General features: G+C 38.2%; 6 protein-coding genes across 13 annotated transcripts in view; 4 read left to right on the top strand and 2 right to left on the bottom strand.

Annotated features, from left to right (window-relative positions):
- The window catches only part of Scgdelta (sarcoglycan delta), a 57367-nt gene extending 54047 nt beyond the window's left edge, over positions 1–3320 (top strand). The window contains exons 3-6 of one of the 2 annotated variants that reach the window (XM_088043703.1): positions 1232–1442; positions 2101–2290; positions 2339–2531; positions 2802–3320. In XM_088043703.1, coding sequence (XP_087899829.1) covers positions 1232–1442; positions 2101–2290; positions 2339–2531; positions 2802–3105 — 898 coding nt within the window. In that variant the 3' untranslated portion in view covers positions 3106–3320. The remainder of the gene's footprint in view (positions 1–1231; positions 1443–2100; positions 2291–2338; positions 2532–2801) is intronic. The other variant, XM_088043704.1, reaches the window with a different exon arrangement.
- An 86-nt stretch (positions 3321–3406) lies between these two features.
- LOC148169590 (uncharacterized) lies at positions 3407–5517 on the top strand. The gene is made up of 6 exons (XM_088043701.1): positions 3407–3668; positions 3713–3923; positions 3970–4085; positions 4132–4354; positions 4454–4633; positions 4684–5517. Exons 1-6 carry the CDS (start codon positions 3507–3509, stop codon positions 5439–5441), a joined length of 1650 nt encoding a protein of 549 aa, XP_087899827.1. The 5' UTR covers positions 3407–3506; the 3' UTR covers positions 5442–5517.
- Positions 5518–5558: 41 nt separating this feature from the next.
- On the top strand, positions 5559–6761 carry Brms1 (breast cancer metastasis-suppressor 1-like protein). The gene is made up of 2 exons (XM_088043705.1): positions 5559–5932; positions 5981–6761. Exons 1-2 carry the CDS (start codon positions 5663–5665, stop codon positions 6410–6412), a joined length of 702 nt encoding a protein of 233 aa, XP_087899831.1. The 5' UTR covers positions 5559–5662; the 3' UTR covers positions 6413–6761.
- Positions 6448–8725, bottom strand: SrpRalpha (signal recognition particle receptor alpha). Its single transcript, XM_088043691.1, has 5 exons — positions 8521–8725; positions 7965–8473; positions 7775–7919; positions 6780–7733; positions 6448–6682 (listed from the first exon to the last, which is right to left on the bottom strand). The coding sequence occupies exons 1-5, from the start codon at positions 8635–8637 to the stop codon at positions 6557–6559; spliced, it is 1851 nt and encodes a 616-aa protein (XP_087899817.1). The 5' UTR covers positions 8638–8725; the 3' UTR covers positions 6448–6556.
- A 107-nt stretch (positions 8726–8832) lies between these two features.
- On the top strand, positions 8833–9896 carry PIG-X (Phosphatidylinositol glycan anchor biosynthesis class X). The gene is made up of 2 exons (XM_088043706.1): positions 8833–9117; positions 9170–9896. The coding sequence occupies exons 1-2, from the start codon at positions 9109–9111 to the stop codon at positions 9827–9829; spliced, it is 669 nt and encodes a 222-aa protein (XP_087899832.1). The 5' UTR covers positions 8833–9108; the 3' UTR covers positions 9830–9896.
- A 189-nt stretch (positions 9897–10085) lies between these two features.
- Positions 10086–16950, bottom strand: Klc (kinesin light chain). Of its 7 annotated transcripts, none has more exons than XM_088043699.1 (10): positions 16615–16685; positions 15702–15806; positions 15269–15485; positions 13426–13738; positions 12880–13373; positions 12627–12831; positions 12181–12407; positions 12103–12114; positions 11880–12020; positions 10086–10202 (listed from the first exon to the last, which is right to left on the bottom strand). In XM_088043699.1, the coding sequence occupies exons 2-10, from the start codon at positions 15728–15730 to the stop codon at positions 10173–10175; spliced, it is 1668 nt and encodes a 555-aa protein (XP_087899825.1). In that variant the 5' UTR covers positions 15731–15806; positions 16615–16685; the 3' UTR covers positions 10086–10172. The 7 variants fall into 7 exon arrangements, with proteins under 7 accessions (XP_087899825.1, XP_087899826.1, XP_087899821.1 ...); XM_088043700.1 differs by lacking the exon at positions 16615–16685 and adding an exon at positions 10271–10372 and having other exon boundaries at positions 15702–15748; XM_088043695.1 differs by lacking the exons at positions 10086–10202; positions 15702–15806 and adding exons at positions 10847–11577; positions 16781–16950.
- Between the last annotated feature and the right edge of the window lie 575 nt (positions 16951–17525).

Genomic DNA, 17525 nt, shown 5'->3' on the forward strand with positions numbered 1-17525 from the left:
ACTTTATTTTCCATTTTACAAAAAAAGTGGCAACAGAATAATATTTTTTACTTAATCCAAAATGGGATAAATCTGTAATTAAAATTTTAATTTTATTAGTTTGTACTAATTTAAAACTAATTTTTTCATATTTTTATTTAGTTTGTAACCGAAAACAATGTATTCATAATGGCAGACTGTGGATTTAAAATGCCAAATAGTGCATAGTTAGATATAATTTAATAGTTAGAATTTTATAATCAAAAATTTTAACATTGCAACAACGAATCTACATAAAATAATGTTATGGTGCAGGGAGTAAAAGTTATCGTAACATAAGATAAGAGTTAATGTTTCATTTAATGGTATCAAGAAATTGGTCAAACATTTTTTGAAAACTGGTTCCGTATCCAATTTAACGAAAAAGAAGATAGTCCATAATGAAGATGATGAAAAATATTATTTCTTTATTTTTTTGTAAAATGGAAAATAAAGTTGTTTTTTTTCTCTTTGTGAACTCAATCCGATGACATAATGTATAATTTAAAGAAACCAAAAAATGAAAAATGAAAAATATGCCGAGCTGTATATGGCGGCTATTCATTTAATATGAACTGACATGAATAATATAATGACTTCACAACTAAGTCAGCCGCATTAAATGTAATTAAATAATTAGTCTCATCTTCATGGTTTTTAATACATTTTCGGCAGAATTCTGCCGTAAATAGGAGGAAATAAAATTAAAGGCAAAGCACCGGTATAATTCCATGAATTATAAATACAGGGAGAAATACTTTGAAAACCCGACTGGGACTATTTATTAAAGTTTCACGCTTCAGACAATTACTTTTCTTATTAGTATTACAAATAAATGATGAGAGTATTGAATATCACAAAATTACATCAAGCTGAAAATTTTCTAATCGACGTGATAAATTCCGCACTTGTTGGCCTCTAGATGAATAGGTAAGCCGTCTGATATAAAGGAAAGTGTTTTGGACTTTGAAATATCACCGGTGCGAGATGGTAAATTTACCATTTCCCGGTGGAACCGAACAACCGAAGCGCGACAGAGACAGCATGATTAATGCCCCAATCCCTCCGACAAAGACAGATAGTAGCAGACACCGGCGAAGGTACATCATATTTTCAACAGCATCATTCTGCATCTTATTGTTTTCTTAATAATGCACATGGTGCAACTATAAATTTCGTTTTTCGTGTTAGTTGACACTTTAACTGGTTTCAGAATGAAGACAAGTGAAGCGACCGACCCTCCCGACTCCGGGGGACATGGCTCGGACCCCAACGACAGCTTCCGGGGACGATATAACTTCAGGATTGGAATTTATGGATGGAGGAAACGGTGTCTTTATGTCCTCATCTTGGTGCTCCTAGTGATGGTGATTGTCAACTTAGCGCTAACACTGTGGGTGCTAAAAGTTATGGAATTCTCTTCGGTGAGGAAAAACACTTTCATTAAAAGTAATAATTAAAGAAGTGAGGACAGAAAACGCGATTAAAATGAAATCAAGATTTTTACTCAAAAATATCCATAGACTTTTTTTACCTCGTCGCCCATTATCATATTTAAGATTTCTCTCGTTTGAATAAATTTATTCTCGTTAACACGACATTAATTAAAAACATATACAATAACCTGAAGCATATTTATCTCTTTTATAAAATCATCTTTTTGTTGGGATGGGAAGCCAACAAGCAACGAATAACATTATACCCCGTATCAAAGAGAATCTGAAACAACTGTTGCATCTCAATTAAAGAAGTTTTAATTACGAAAATTTAAAAAGCCTCGACTCTGTTTTATATTTAACATCTTTATCTCAAGACCTCAGGACATAATTACTGACTGAAATTTTACTGTATATTTTACAAGAAGCCATTATCGTAATCATTTTATTTTCAACCACAGAAAAATTATCCTTGGAAATGAATTGCTGAAATGAAACGAAGAAAAGTAAATTGGACACCTTCAGCCCGGCCGGTGTCCAATTAACACGCGCCTAAAGCCATGTTAAATTTAGTTAGAATGATATAAAAGAAGAGCACCGTAGTTTAATTCCCAATTCCCAATTATTAATAATAACGCGTTTTCAGGAAGGTATGGGTCAGCTAAAAATCGTGAGCGGTGGGCTCCGCCTAGAAGGCAAAGCTTTCGTACTCAACACTTTAATAGCAAGTAGCATAAAGTCCAGAACGGGTCAACCGATAGTAGTCGAGTCCAGTAGAAACCTAACTTTATCGTCTAGGAGTAAAAACGGCCACCTATACAACATGATATTCCTAGGTGAGTACCTCTGGTACCCTCCTGTTGTACTCCAACGAATGTCTTTAGGAAACGACCGTTTCGAGTGCCTAACCAACAACTTTAAAGTGATGGACGACCGAGGAATAGTCTTATTCTCAGCAGATGGCCGAGAAGTAGTCGTGGGTGCCGAATATCTCAGGGTGACAGGGGAAGGAGGCGCGTCTTTCAGCGGTTCCGTGCAGACTACTTTGGTGCGGGCCGAGCCAGGCAACGACTTGCGGTTGGTTAACTTTTATTAAGGCTTGAAACCTCCTCGGTTAACTTTTATGATATCCTCCACGCTATAACTAATAATTAAGACGCCATCTGCTCACTCAAACTCCTGTGCATATTAATTTGGCTTTCTTATAAATTTTACGGCTCGCGCCAGGCTGTTACAAGCGGAGGACGTGTAGAACAACAAACGCTTCCATTTTTGTTTAATCAGCGGTCAAGACGCAACTTGATAAGCAGTAAATACGTCGTTATTATTTACGCACTTCTTTTCCAGACTGGAATCTCCGACGCGATCCTTAGAAATTCACGGTCCGCAAGGTATCCACCTCGAATCTCGCGGTGGGAAAATGAAGGTAATTTCCCTTAACGACATTACCTTCAAATCAGAAGTGGGGTCCGTACGACTGGAAGCAAGTTCGGTGGTAATGCCGCTCCTGCCTACAGCGATCCCTACTTCTAAACCATCCTCCAATAAAAACGAAATTTTCCAATTATGTGTATGCAACAATGGAAGATTGTTTCTTGTACCATCGCATTTACACTGTGCTGCCGAAGAAGACGATAGAATCTGTCGGTAATCAAGCTGTGAAATACAATGTATCCATGTAAATAATTCCTGTAAAAATCGCAAATATCGCCAAATGTTGATATTGTAAATATTTTGTATATGAAATAAGTTACTTTATAGAGGGATTCGATTGTTTAAGTTTTATATTTATTTATAAATAGATTAAGCCTAATGTAAACATGTTTAGAAAATAATAAATTACTTCTGTTTGTAGCACCGATTACCAACTGTCACAGGACTCACCTTTGGCCCCAAGATAAAAATCCCATTGAATACTTTAGCTACGTAAATATAACTATTTTTACATGTCTGTAATTGCATTAGTGTTTAATAATTATCATACAATACACGCTGGCAAGTGAGTAGATAACAAACTCAATTCGACAGTTTGTTTGCTACACTCAGCCTAGAATGTCGTCGACACGATACTTTAATTTCCTCAAACTCTCAGTGAGAAGTTTCAGTTCAGAAAACATAATCCGCTCCAAAGGTACCCAACTCCAAATCCCTAAAATTCCTCTACACGAATACCTGTGGAAAAATCTGGATAAATGGTCCGATAACACGGCAACGGTGAGAGTCTTCTTTTTACCACAATAAGGTCAAGTTGTTTTCAGGTTTGTTTTGAAACGCAACGCAGTTACACCTATGGGCAAGTGTATAAAAAAAGTTTATCTATAACTCGTTTTCTTAAAGACTCTCTCAAGTGTAATAAACAAGATACGGTAGCGATAATTTTACCAAATATCCCCGAATACGCGATAGTTGTTCTAGGAGCGGTGCAAGCAGGTTTGCGAGTTACTACTTGTAATCCCAATTACACGCCAAGTAAGTCTGGGTTGTTTCGTTTTATCAAAATAAACGTTCATTGTAGACGAGATCAAAAATCAACTACAGGATTCGCAATCTCGGCTAGTTTTCACCACAAACGAACTGCTACCGGTGGTTCGGCAAGCCACTGATATTCCCATTGTGGAAATTAGCAACAATGTGAGTCCTCTAGAAAGACTTCGTATTTCAAATCAAACCATTTTAGAGGAGTGTGACAAATGGGGCTATTAGCTTCACGGAAATATCTTCAGGGGAAATTACCGATCCTGTTAGAGATATTGATATAGATGAAGTCGCTTTCTTCCCCTATTCCAGCGGCACTACCGGTCTTCCTAAAGGGGTGCAGCTCAGCCACTTCAACATTGTGTCAAACTTGGCGCAGATTACCGCGCCAGAGTTCGGTCTAATAAATGCGTCTGAAGGAAAAGGTACAAAAAAGAACAATCAAAACGCAGATTCATTGCATTTATAAATGATAACGATCTTACATAACAATATAATAAAATAATTAATTTATTGTCATTTAGACCAGGACGTAGTCCCAGGGATTCTGCCCTTCTTCCACATTTACGGTTTCGTGGTAATAATGCTACAGGCCCTCCTTACAGGAGCTAAAGTCATAACACTCCCAAAGTTCTCCTCCAACAACTTTGTCACGCTCTTGAAAGACCAGCGACTCGATGTCTTGTACGGAGTGCCTTTAATGGGTAGCATTTTCTTCTAGTATTTCAACAAGTTTACTCACAATCGGTTTTAGTAATAATGGCAAACAACAACCCTCTAATTAAGAAAGAAGATCTAATTAAAATCAGGTGTATAATGTCTGGAGCGGCACCTCTCGGGGCTTCAGACGTGGAACGCTTCCGTGAAAAAACAGACAATAAAACCACGATAATACAAGGGTACGGAATGACTGAAACTTCTCCCGTTACAGTCATGCAGACACAAAAACTAGACAACGGGATCAAAATTGGTGGTAGCGGTTTCATCCTCCCAAACACAGAAGCTAGAATCATCACTCTAGACGAACCAACTCGAAACTTACCCCCTCATCAATCAGGAGAACTCATAATCAAAGGACCCCAAGTCATGAAAGGCTATTTTAAAAATCCCCAGGCTAATAAAGAGATTTTTTTACCAGACGGCTGGCTCAGAACTGGAGACATTGCGTATTATGATGAAAATGAACACTTTTACATTATCGATCGGTGCAAAGAGTTGATTAAGGTGAAGGGATTTCAAGTACCACCCGCTGAACTCGAAGAAGTTATTAGGTGTCATCCTGACGTGGATGATGTGGGGGTTGTGGGAATCCCGCATCCGCAATTAGGGGAAGCACCTAAAGCGTTCGTTGTGGCTAAAGCTGGTCATACCATTAAACCAACAGAAGTAGAAGAGTATGTAGCTGGGAAAGTTGCGAAACATAAACATTTGACTGGGGGAGTGGCGGTGGTAAATGCCATTCCGAAAAGTGCGTCGGGAAAGATTTTACGACGGGAGCTGAAGAAACTCTAAGGAGAATAAAGCAATTTAATATCTTAAGGGTTTTGGCACTCTGTATTGAAAAAACGGAATAAAAAAAAAGATTTAATTTGGTTTCAAATTTTGCGCGCCTCGATTGCGCTTCCCAGATGGCGCAGCCGTCAGCTGTTTACGTGAATCCTAACCTAACTTTCAAACTTATGTGATCAAAACAGCTTGGATTTTGTTGAACCTGTGAGCCCCCTCGTTGCAAAATGCCGCCGATGAAACTGCAAAATAATGGCGGTGGAGGCGACGTCAGTGACGGGAACGTGTCCGGAGGCGAATCCGACCACTCTAATACAAGCCGCGAAAATGATGTTGGACGTGACTCCAGTGAAGATGAAGCTGATTCCGACGATAGTTCAGAAATGGACGAAGGAGAATGTGAAAATCGGCGAAACGAGCTGTTGCAACATGTCCAAGACTTGGAAAACCAGTTCAGTCACCTTCGAGAGCAACTTTATAAAGAGCGAATGGCACAGGTGAGCTGGGCATTGGAGGGAGTTGGTTTCTTTAATTTGGAGTCTCAGGTGGAGCACCAACTTGCTGAGGTCAAAGCAGGACGTTCTCTGGATTATTTAGGACCTCTCCAAGAACTTCAGGAGAATATGAGGATACGGACGGAAGTTGCGGGGATTTTGCGGAAATTTCGTTTGAATAACATCAATAATCAATTTGAAGCTGAAGAACAAGCGTCGGCGCAAAATTTGGAAAGTGAGAAAAAACTTGCATATGATTACTATTACAGTGAGTTAATGGACACCATAAGAAAGTTAGAGGAAGATAGACACAATAGTGAAATAACGTGGGGTGAAGGGGGCGAATGGGGGTCGCGTTCGAGGTCACGGTCTCGCCGCAAAGCCGTTACAGTGTCAGGGCCTTATATTGTTTATATGCTTAAACCTCAGGATATTATGGAAGACTGGACAACAATCAGGAAGGCACTCAAAAGGAGCCAATAGTTGAGTATAAATCTTTCTATTGATTAAAATTCGAATAAACAGAAGAAAATTTAATTAACTGTCACCTTACAATTAGGAAATCTTTGCAATCCCCGCAATAAATATACAGTTTGAGGTAAATTATTTACAATCTCAAAAGAGGCATTATTTCATAAGTGCATGTACGACGGCCTTAGCGTTCAACGCTTTAAGATCTGTATACGTTTGCCCTGTACCCACAAAAACGATCGGTTGGCCAGTTATGTAAGTCATGGATATGGCAGCTCCAACCTAAAAAATAGTTTTTTACAATGTATAAACCACAAACGATGATTATGTCAATTAAATAAAAAGAAGTAATATTTTCAAATTGCGACGTTAAAATTACCTTATCGTCAATGGTGTCAAACTTGGTCAAGACGATACCATCAATCATATGTGGATTATTACTGGAAGAGTAATCAGCCAACGCCTGATTAAACTTGACGAGCTGATCCACCGCCTCATTGCCAACTAAAGCCTCTCCTACAAAAAGCACAAGATCTGGTTCATTCACCTTTATCAGCTTAGTCAAAGCTCTCATCAAAGGTTCATTATCTTGCATTCTTCCAGCGGTATCAATCAACACCACATCAAACCTTGAATCTGAGGCGAATTTAATAGCTTCCATGGCTATCCCAGCGGCGTCTTTCCCATACCCTTTTTCATATAATTGTACCATTTGGTGCCCCCCATGACGTTCTGCTGGGTGTAAAGCATTCAAGTGTCTCATGTGGGTCCTGAGTTGCTCAACGGCACCAGCGCGGAAAGTGTCGCAAGCGGCGATCAACACTCTCATGTTGTTTTCAATCAACCAAAAGCAGATTTTTGCTAGATTAGTGGATTTCCCCACACCATTCACTCCACAAAAAGTCATAACATAAGGACGCCCAGCTCTTTGGGCTTCCATACAATCTCTCAAAATGTCGACACGACGTTTGGGGCTTAAAATTTGTACCAAGGACTCCGTTAACGTTGTCTTTACTGTTGAGGCAATACTTTCAAAGGTGCCCAAAACTCGTCCTTCTAGTTTCTTAGCTACAGAATCACAAAGTTTTATGGCAATGTCGGCAGCGACGTTCTTGGCAATTAAGTGGTCTTTCATTTTCTCCAACGCCGGTTGCATGTCGGTGATTGAGATGTTTTTAGAACCCACCAAGCCTTTAAAGATGGAGAACATGCCGCCTTTTGTAGCTTTCTGGTTGGTGGTGTTGACTTGAGGATCTTCGTCTTCTTCAAATTCTTCTTCAGATGAAGACTCAACTTCTAGATCTTTGATCACACCTTTCATCTGCCCTACAATCTACAAAAAGAGTTTTACTGAAACTAAATGAGGAGATTTACCTCAGTATCAGGTGTGAAGTGACTTTTGATATCCTCAGGTTTGTCAGTCGTGCGCTCCAGATTTTCCAGATCTTTATTGGAGCCCCCAAGGTCCCAAATTCGCGGTTTTTTCCCAGCTTTTTCACTGGCACTTTTTGGACTTTTCCTAAAAAACACAGTCAGTGGATATCGTTAAAAAAAACGTCTTTACTTAGTGTCGTTTTTCTTTTTACTCATCTTCTGAGCGAATTTCGCTCTGTTGGCCAAAATTACGTCCTCTTCAACATGATTAGCTTGTGGCGACGGAGGAGTTTTTACGGAGTTTTCGTCGCTGAAATTCACCTCTTTTTTCTTACTCGGTTTCTTCTCTTCCCCCTTACGTTCAATCATCGACGCTACCGTTTTTTTCGACTTACTTGACTGTTCATAGGAACGCATATTTTTAGGGGCTTTGGCTTGCGCTTTCGCCCATTGCTCCGCCGTTTGTAACGTCGCGTTAAAACTATCCACAAAATCAAACTCTTGAAAGTATCTACTGTCTGATAGATCATTTTTATATTTATCGCGAAACTCTAAATGAATATCGTTTAAAAATTTATCCACGTAAGAAAGCTGCAGGATTTTCTGATACGCCACCACAAAAACTAAATCGAATTCGTTATCCAATTTATATTGCAGGGTAAGGCCCTCGTGGTCAAAACTGTGGACCCCAGACCTTTCCTGCAAAGACCATGAAACCATATGCTCGGGAAAATTAGCAGACTTACCTGTAGTATCACATTACGAATTAAAGCATTCACGGATGATGTAAACACCTGATTCGTGCTTTGGAAGCACCATAAAACTATGCCCCCCTTGCTAAAAATGGTAAATAAATCCAACATGATTTTAAAAAGTCTGTGAACACGTCAGGTTGGAAATGTCAAAGTTCTGTCACGACAGGCAGTGACTTTACCGACGTCATTGTGAAACTGTTTTGTTTACGTTTACTGATAATGATAATCTGGCTGATTGTTAACATTACTTTTTTTTGAGATTACCGGAAGGTTTTGTAAGTCGGCACAATAATGAGATTATGTCAAATTTACGTTATATCAGCTGAATCGGTTAGTAAAGTTTCAAACCAAAAGTTTAGCCCTCTTGGGAGAGAAGGCGTGAACTTACAACTTTGTCATTATTCCGCCAGGTGGCTATTACTAAACAAAGTGTCAAAGTGACAAGTATTTTGGTAATCGATGAATATTCAAATTGAGGTGTTCCTGTGAGGACAACAGAAATGGTTTAATAAACTTGATAATCATGCATTCAAAAGAACTGGTTTGTACTGATTTTAGACCGGTAATGATCTAATTAAAATGTTCAAGGTAACATAACCTAACGTCTCATAACTTTGTATTAAGATTTTTACTCTTGTAGCTGCTCTGGATTTGTTTTCTTTCGCTCGTTGGTCATATTGCCACCTCCGTTTCAAAATGTCCAAATTCCCATGTCTCTCTCACTCAAAAAATCGACGGCGAAGGCTTCCACAGAGACATCAACTGGCTCCTAGAGCACAATGCTACTTCTGACTGCGCCCTAGTCATAAAATTGAATGTCAGACAAGAAATGTTCATAAATCCTGATCAGATCGCTGATTTAAATCGACTGGGTCATTTATCAGTCCTAATTGAAGGTGATGTTGATGTAGAAGTGCCATCTCACTTGGCCTCTATGCATTCAATTTATGTATTTGTACCGCCTGGTGAAAATAAAGTGTCTTTTACGATACCTTTTCATTTGAGGTATCAAAGGGCACAAATATCTGGCGGAGTTGGGAAAGTTTTGTTGAATAAACCGAGTATTTTGAATGGTTGCCCCCAAAAATGTGGAAATAAGGTAAAAGCCCCTTGTGATGTTAGTAATAGGAGTGTATGTGAATGGCACAATGTAACGTATCAGGCGTTGTTTGAAGAGGTCGAGTTATTTGTGCCGGTAGGTGATTTGGATGACTATCCTCTAGTGTCTGTAATCACTCTATTATTAGGCTGTGCTGGTTGTATTTATACTTTGTCAGTGTTGTCAACAACACCTTTATAACAACTTGTGATTTTTTTGTATTTTCAGTACTAGTCTAATGAATAAAAGGTACAATGAAAAAAATGAAGGGTACAGTTACTTCCTTTATTGGCCATGTCCGAATTACAATGTGTACTTAAGATAGCTAAAGCACAGTAAAAATAGCGTAGCAAATACCTGACAAACTTTCAAAACATACAACTAAAATAAAATATCAATCTCCACCAATTTGATTATGTAGGAATGTCTTATTGCACATGCACAATTTGTTAAGTGAATTAGTTGATTAACACATTTGCCTGAATATTCATGCATGCTACTTTTACTCTGAAGCAAAAGTGTTAATAACGTCGCGAAGCTGCATTCACACTGGTCTGTTTCGCTTCGATTCACTCTGAAAAAGAAACACAACAATACAGCCTCTGTCGTCTTATCACAGAAAAGTTAGAATTTCACACTTACCGAGCTTGGTACTACTGAATCACCGAGCAACTTTGACAAAGATGTGATCGATCTGCTTAGAGATTTCACCAGTCCTAAAGGCCGTGACCGTTGAGAGTGAAACTAGACCCACATTCATAGCAAAATATAACTCAAAAGTGCATAAAAGTAATCTATGAAATGAAGTGAGGTGAAACAGTGCGGTACTGAGACAACGACACCACAAACAGAAAGGACAAGAACGGAACCATGCGATACCCACTGCACGAGGAGGCGAGTCCTGTCATGTGCGCAAAATTTTTACACAATCCTGAAATTGTTTCTTGTACAGTTACAATGTTTGATGCCGTTGTAACTGCAATGGGATTACTCACCTCATTTCTTACACTCCCGCTCATCGGAATATACACAAAGAAAAAACAAAAATATAACAAAGAGATACGTAAAGAAACGAAAGCAAATACAACAGCAAAAGCAACAGTATATTAGTGCAAAATTAGTAGCTTTATCAACTCCTCTGGAAAATTAATAGAATTAAAAAAATATAACTTAAATTAATGCCATGCGTTAGTCGGCAGGGTGTTCAAATAAAGAAAATTTTGTCGATAAACATTAATTTATTATAAACAATGTTAACAACACTAAAATTTAAATAACACAGTTTAGTTTTCATTTTATACACTATACTATTTGCAAAATGATACAAAAATTCCAAATTAAGTAGTTTCTTTTTTTGTTACATAAAAGATTGACCTACAAACGTAATAATTGACAAATGTATGGAAGATCGAAAATGGCGGTATCGCCTTTATTAAATTAATCAAGAGGAAGACAAAAAAGGACCTTTATCAAAAAAATGCGTTGATGCTTACGTATGATCGTAATAAGATGCACATGTCCTTGAAAGCATATAAAAATGTATAAATCGACAACCCAAGGTGCATTATACCTGAGGAAGCATGTGAACATGATTAAGACCACCCACTTTTATCACTTTCTCTTAAAAAACTAAAGAATATAACAAAATGATAATACTATCAATAAAATTAAATACTTTTTTAGTATCTACAATGTAAGTTTGCATTACATTTTAAGCTTGTTTTTGCCTACATACTGCTTCATGCAATAGCGATAATTTACTTAAGACAGAGCAGGTGATGTTCTAGATTTCGGTGGAATGTTTTTAAAAAAGTAGACAACGCTTAAAATGTAAAATCAGATCTTTAAGAGCTAGGCGGCTTGTTGACAGGCGAGTTTATACCCAAGGCGTTAAACAGTTTCGTTTTCAATCCGCCTTTTTCCATGTCGGGAGTCCTTGCAGTGTTCGGCTGCCAAAAACAATAACAAGTCAGAGCTATAAGGTGACAAAAACAATAGCTAGGCTACGTTCTACACGATTCGACTCGTGCCCAAATAATTTTGAACCAAAATGCCAATTAAAGTAAATTCTCCGCCTAACAATAACTGAAAAAACAGATGGAGTTGATAAATGCTTGAACGGTGTCGTCCGCTTTCCATACAGATACAAAAAATGAGGCCCAAGTCTCAAGCGATATACACGACTTACCTTAAGCGAATTAAGCAAACGTTTTAAGAAGCGAATTAAATGATTGAACTAAAGTTAACGTACCTCTTCGCCATCATAAGACATGTCGAGGGATTCTCGAGAGCCACGTCGTGACGTTTTGTCCTTTACACTTCCACTTTTACGTCGGTCCATGTCACCCAAAATGTTGGCCATTTTTGAATGTTTGACGATATCCAATGCCTGCTAAAACATCTTTTTATAAATATTGTGGCTTTGACCGAAGACAAGTTAGAACAAGCTAGCATAAGCTAAATGAATGACTTACTTGTTGCACATGCTGCAGCACAAAGTAAAACAGAATGAATTTCGTTTTTATACTAAATTAATTAAAAAATTATCGCACCTCTTTCCTACTGCGCAAAGCGCAATCCTCCAGAGTTTCCGCCGCTTCGTATTTCCCCTGTCTGCGATACAGAGCCCCCAAGTTCTTCAATGTCGTTGTCACAGTAGGAGAGTCAACTTTCGCTGCTTTATGCCAGCCCCCATATTCCCCATACGGCGCATTTTCTCGATTTTTGGCTTTGTTCTCTTCGCGCTCCTCTGCCACTTGCCAGATCGGTTTGTTATCACCTGATGACAAACAGAGGGTTCACGAGGAACAAATAAAACACTTGTGAAGCATAATAACTATATTGATTAAAAATACTCTGTACATGTAACTTAAGTTCGTAACATGCAGTGCGAACTGTCGGACGGTAACTCCCGTTTATCGACTACTTCAACTCAAAGGAATGCAAGAATACTGTGCGTATTAAACTGTTAATGAACCAAAAAGTCAACTGTGCTCACCGTCAATTGTCCCAAATTCACGCTCGTGTGCTCTATTCAAAATCTGCTTATACAGAACTTCTGCTTCTTTGTATTTGCCTTGCTTCAAATAACAAGAAGCCAAGTTGTTCATGGTTTTGCTGACATTGGGATCGTCTGGTCCAAGTCGTTTTTCGTAAATTTCCAACGCTCTTTGATAATACTTTTCAACCTCTTCATATTTGCCCTAAAACCAACATTGCTACCTGTTCACTGTAACTAAAAGAATAATGACCTGATTCTGACAGAGCAACGCAAGGTTGTTCAACTGTTTAGCCACATCTGGATGGTCCCTGCCAAGCACTTTTTCTCTAATATCCAGAGCTCGCTTGCACAGAGGTTCCGCTTCCTTGTACTTCCCTCTTTTACCATACAATACTGCGAGATTATTCAAAGTAGCGGCTACAGCAGGATGATTTTCGCCTAATGTTTTCTCACGAATAGCTAAAGCGTCGTTTAATAAATTAGCAGCCTCTTTATATTTATTCTGATCCCGATAAACCAAGGCAAGAATATTCAACATTGTCGCTACATCAGGATGGTCATGACCGCTAGTTTTTTCTAAGTCTTCTAAAGCCTGTTTGCACAACGGAACAGCGACTTCATACCGTCCTTGAGACGCGTATTGAATCACAAGATTGTGTAAAGTACGCAATCGGGCAGGAATTTCATATCCTGCATTCACCTGTTGGGAAAGTTGCAATTGATTCGGCGGTGTCGGTGACATATCTTTAAAACAAACACGTTAAGATAATCAAACAAAAAATGACGACCAACGTACTGTTTCTATCTTCGTTATCATCATCGGGGAAAAGATCAACGACAGGATCTGGTTTTTCGTTTCTTGGATGTTCACTAGTGTTATCGTCGTTTACGTCTTGGTCATATTTGCTCACTGAACTCATAAATTCAAGATGTCGCTTTTCTTCTTCCAATTGGGCTACTGTTTGCTCACTAGCTTGCAGTCTTTGTTGAGTGGAGGCTAATTCGTCTCGGAGCCAAGCGTTTTCCTGGCAGAGACGTCTAACTTGTGTTCGGAGTTTCTGTTTTTCAGCTTCTATCATTTGCAAGTGGTTGGCTAGGGCCATAATGACCTAAAATGGACGCACTAATTTAGAATAAACTTTTCTATGGCGGAACATTATAGCTCTTAAGCCTCTTAATACTTGAGTACACATCATTATCGTTCTTAATAAAGCGCCACAGGTTCACATTGTCTTTTTCTGGCGCGTGGCCAAAGGGTGGAACTCATTCATGTTTTTATTGGTAGCAGAGCTGATTACAATGATTTATAGTGGCATCCAAATTTAGCTAAATAAAAAGGAAAAATCGAGAGCTGTTTTATTCATAGAGCCAATATTGATCGCTTTATGTGTGGCACATTAACATTGATCTTGAAACGTGAACATAAAGATAGTCAGTGTTCCAAAAATAACTGACTAATTATGAGAATGCGTACAGTTCCACTACACATTTAAGTAGAAATTAGTGGGATAAAATACGCAAGAGTAGTCGGTTCTAAATATTTTATAATAACTATTTCCCAGACGAATTGATCATAAATTGGATAACTGACCAATGATTGGCAATAAATCGGCCATTGATTGATTTTTCCCATTTAAGTAATACTGTGTCTGCAGTTAAGCTTTTATTATCTTGACCATTAAAAAAGACGAATACAATTGAGCTTTTTTATATACCAGCAAACAGATTTATTAGATCGTATTAGGAGACAACAAAAAACAAAAATTGGACCTCACTCTGCAAATTTCATACGATTAAAATTAAAGCCCGGAAAAGCTGGTTAATTAGACCATGATTATTTAGTGACAGGGAAAATGAACAAGTTGGACACAAAAATTATGTAATGATTACAGCATCATACTTGGAACAAAATTGTATTGTTTACATTTGCCTCACTGAAAAAACATAATCCGAACGAAACCTTGAAGTTTTCGCACATCATCAGTAAATGATTTACGTAACGCATGGCAAATTCACACAATAATGAATAAAATTTTTAAGTCGTTGGGGCTGCATCAGCGTTCATGTTATTTTTAGAAGTACGCTATTGTAAACAATCATCTGTATTTATATCGAAGCGAAATTTCTAAATTTTGGAGCAAGCAAACGCCAATGGTCCTCACATAAAATAAAGATAATAACAGCAAAGTTGACTTGGAAGAGCAGTTCTGAGAGACAAGGAGTGGATATCAATATACAGGATGTTCTGGGTGAACCGCACTGCTGCACATTAAAAACTTTACAGAACCAATCATTTTTGTCATGGTCGACAAGCTCCATTGAAAGCAACATGACTTGGTGTGGACGTTAAACAATAATTTCATTGATTTTATGACCAGCACCTCCACCAAATTTAAAGAGTCGTAGAATCCTATCAAATATTCCTGTGGGGTTAAAATATTCAGCGCACGCACGAAACGCTACCCTAAATCATTAGCAAACAATCAATTTAATCCATCCATAAAAGTCTAGTCTAGCCTATATGTCGGCCCGTACATTGGCTTTCTTTCCCCCACTCCCATCAATGAGTCATCGGTAGTTCCCGCGATCAATGTTTCACCTTTTCACCCCTTTTGTAGAAAAATCAGAAAATCACATACTTGAGCTTCTCCTAATCCCAATTCGATCATATCTGCACTTTGTTGCACCAGGCCGGCGCGCTCGCTGGCGACAGGGTCGGGGGCTTCATGAAGGCCTTGAAGAATTCCAGTGTGCTCTGAACGAAGAGCCTCCAAGCCTTGGGCTACCGTTCGTACGGCTGAAACGATCTCTTCTTGAGACATTGCTGTCATTTTTCCCAAACTCTCGATTTTCTTACTGAAATAAAAAAGGGGTTTTAGGATGAAGAATTTGTAAGTTCCGATTATAGTAGAGAAGGTTGCGTGTGTTATAGATCAATAGGAACCTTTTCTAATATAAAGTGGAACTGTTATTTTAGCTGGAAAAGTAGCGCAAACAAAAACTGTTTAGATTTTCACACTGCACGAACTGTAAGCGACAAGCAAAAAATCAACTAAAATAACAGAAACTTACATCCTATACGCGTTGATGGTTTTAGACATGTTTTTTCAATTTACTCTCCTGTATGAATCCAATGAGCACTTGGGTCATCACCACACGTTCGTTTTAATTGAGCCTCTATACAAAGATTTTTGATTATATAAAAGCAAGGCTGTATCACAAGACGGATGCAAAAATACTATGTAAAGACGTGTCGAAAATTCACAGCAGTTCAAGCTCTTAGCTCTTACATTATTATCAATAGTTTTCTTTGTCGCCAAAAAATCAATACTCAAATAGAAAATCGATAAGGCCCATTAATTCCCTTGTTTATAAACAAAAAAAACTCGTGATATTGCGAAAATAAACGCCAGAGAAGAACAAAATTGTGAGTCGCTCATTTCGCCAACGACGATTTGGATTAACAAATAAATCGAATATTTCGACAGGGTGTGACACTTACGGCTAAAACGCGATAACTAACGACGTTGCAGTTGGAACGGATCACTGCGTCGCGACGCTGCGCCTGCGCTGGTGAAGTCTTACAAAGGAGTCATTTTTTATCATCGCAATCAATTTTTGAATAAAATTATGTCGTACATGAGCCATTTCCATGCATTTCAATGTTATCAGCGCGCGAGGGCGTCAGCTGTTTTTTGTGGCAACACACCCACACGACTATAAAACAAACAGCCCCCATTTCTAAATCCAGATTTTAAATTTACATCAATCTGTCTAGTTAAATTGGAGATATTTGAAGTGTGACTCATACCGCGACTAACCCAGTTCTTATTCGCAAGGAAATCGCAACTTTTTACTTCCACCACGACTAGCTGCCTCTGGTGATTTAAACAGCAAAATAAGAGGAGCGTGACGATTCGCGAAATCCAGTTTTTCTGATTAGAAAAAGTTTACCAACAAAGTTTATTACAAGAGGAATACTTACGTGGTACTGTCATCCATACCACGGAAATGCACTATTCACCTGCTATGGCAATCAGTGGACCATAGCGTAACCTGCGACATAAATAAATCACAGAAATGCACAGTTTTGGGCGAAATGGACTGACATTTGACCCCCATTGCCTCCACCGTTAATTATCAGGACTTACCTTTGTTTGCCACCAGTAGACAAAATTGTTAAAAATAACTAATTTTAACACTGATATCACTTTCTTCTGACATTAATGGCTGCGCTTTTGACAACACTCTTATTGCTTTTCCCTTTTCTGAAGAGAAAATGACAGATGAACGACTCAGTCAAAGTGGCGCCCTCTACTGAGTCTATGGAAATTAACATTGGCGAATTTTATTTCATTTTGGAAAATTTCGACTTGGGGGCATCATTTTTTGCTTTAAGGGCGCACAAATTTCCCATGGTAGCCACAATTTTAATGGTAATTTAACTGAGTAGCTGAAATTCGCATTGTCTACTGAAAGCAGATCAGTTCATTCCCTGCAATGGTGCACCGTCATTCTCACTATTTTTTAAAATTATTCCAGAATTTTGGTTTCGTATTAAACAACTGTACAGTCATAAGTTGGTTTGATTAAGAAATTGCACGTAAAGTTATTATCATTAAATAGTATTAATTAATTAATTAATATCATAAGTAAATTTAAGGCGAGCGATTTTGGCCCAATTTTTATATTCCACTTTTTACCACACGAAAACCTGCCAATCAAATGAGCGACGCAAAAGATTCAAATCAATTCAAATCGAAAATTACAATTCTAAAACCGCACAGACCAATTTTACCCGAACCGATTGCTCTTGATCTAATTAAAAATGTTTACATTTCGGTTCGAAGAATTGTTATTGATTTTTTTCTAGTTAAAATAATTACAATTTAATGA

This window comes from Gnatocerus cornutus, chromosome 8 (genome assembly GCF_029298725.1).
Source record: "Gnatocerus cornutus isolate USDA-ARS CGAHR chromosome 8, icGnaCorn1.1, whole genome shotgun sequence".
Lineage (NCBI taxonomy): Eukaryota > Metazoa > Arthropoda > Insecta > Coleoptera > Tenebrionidae > Gnatocerus > Gnatocerus cornutus.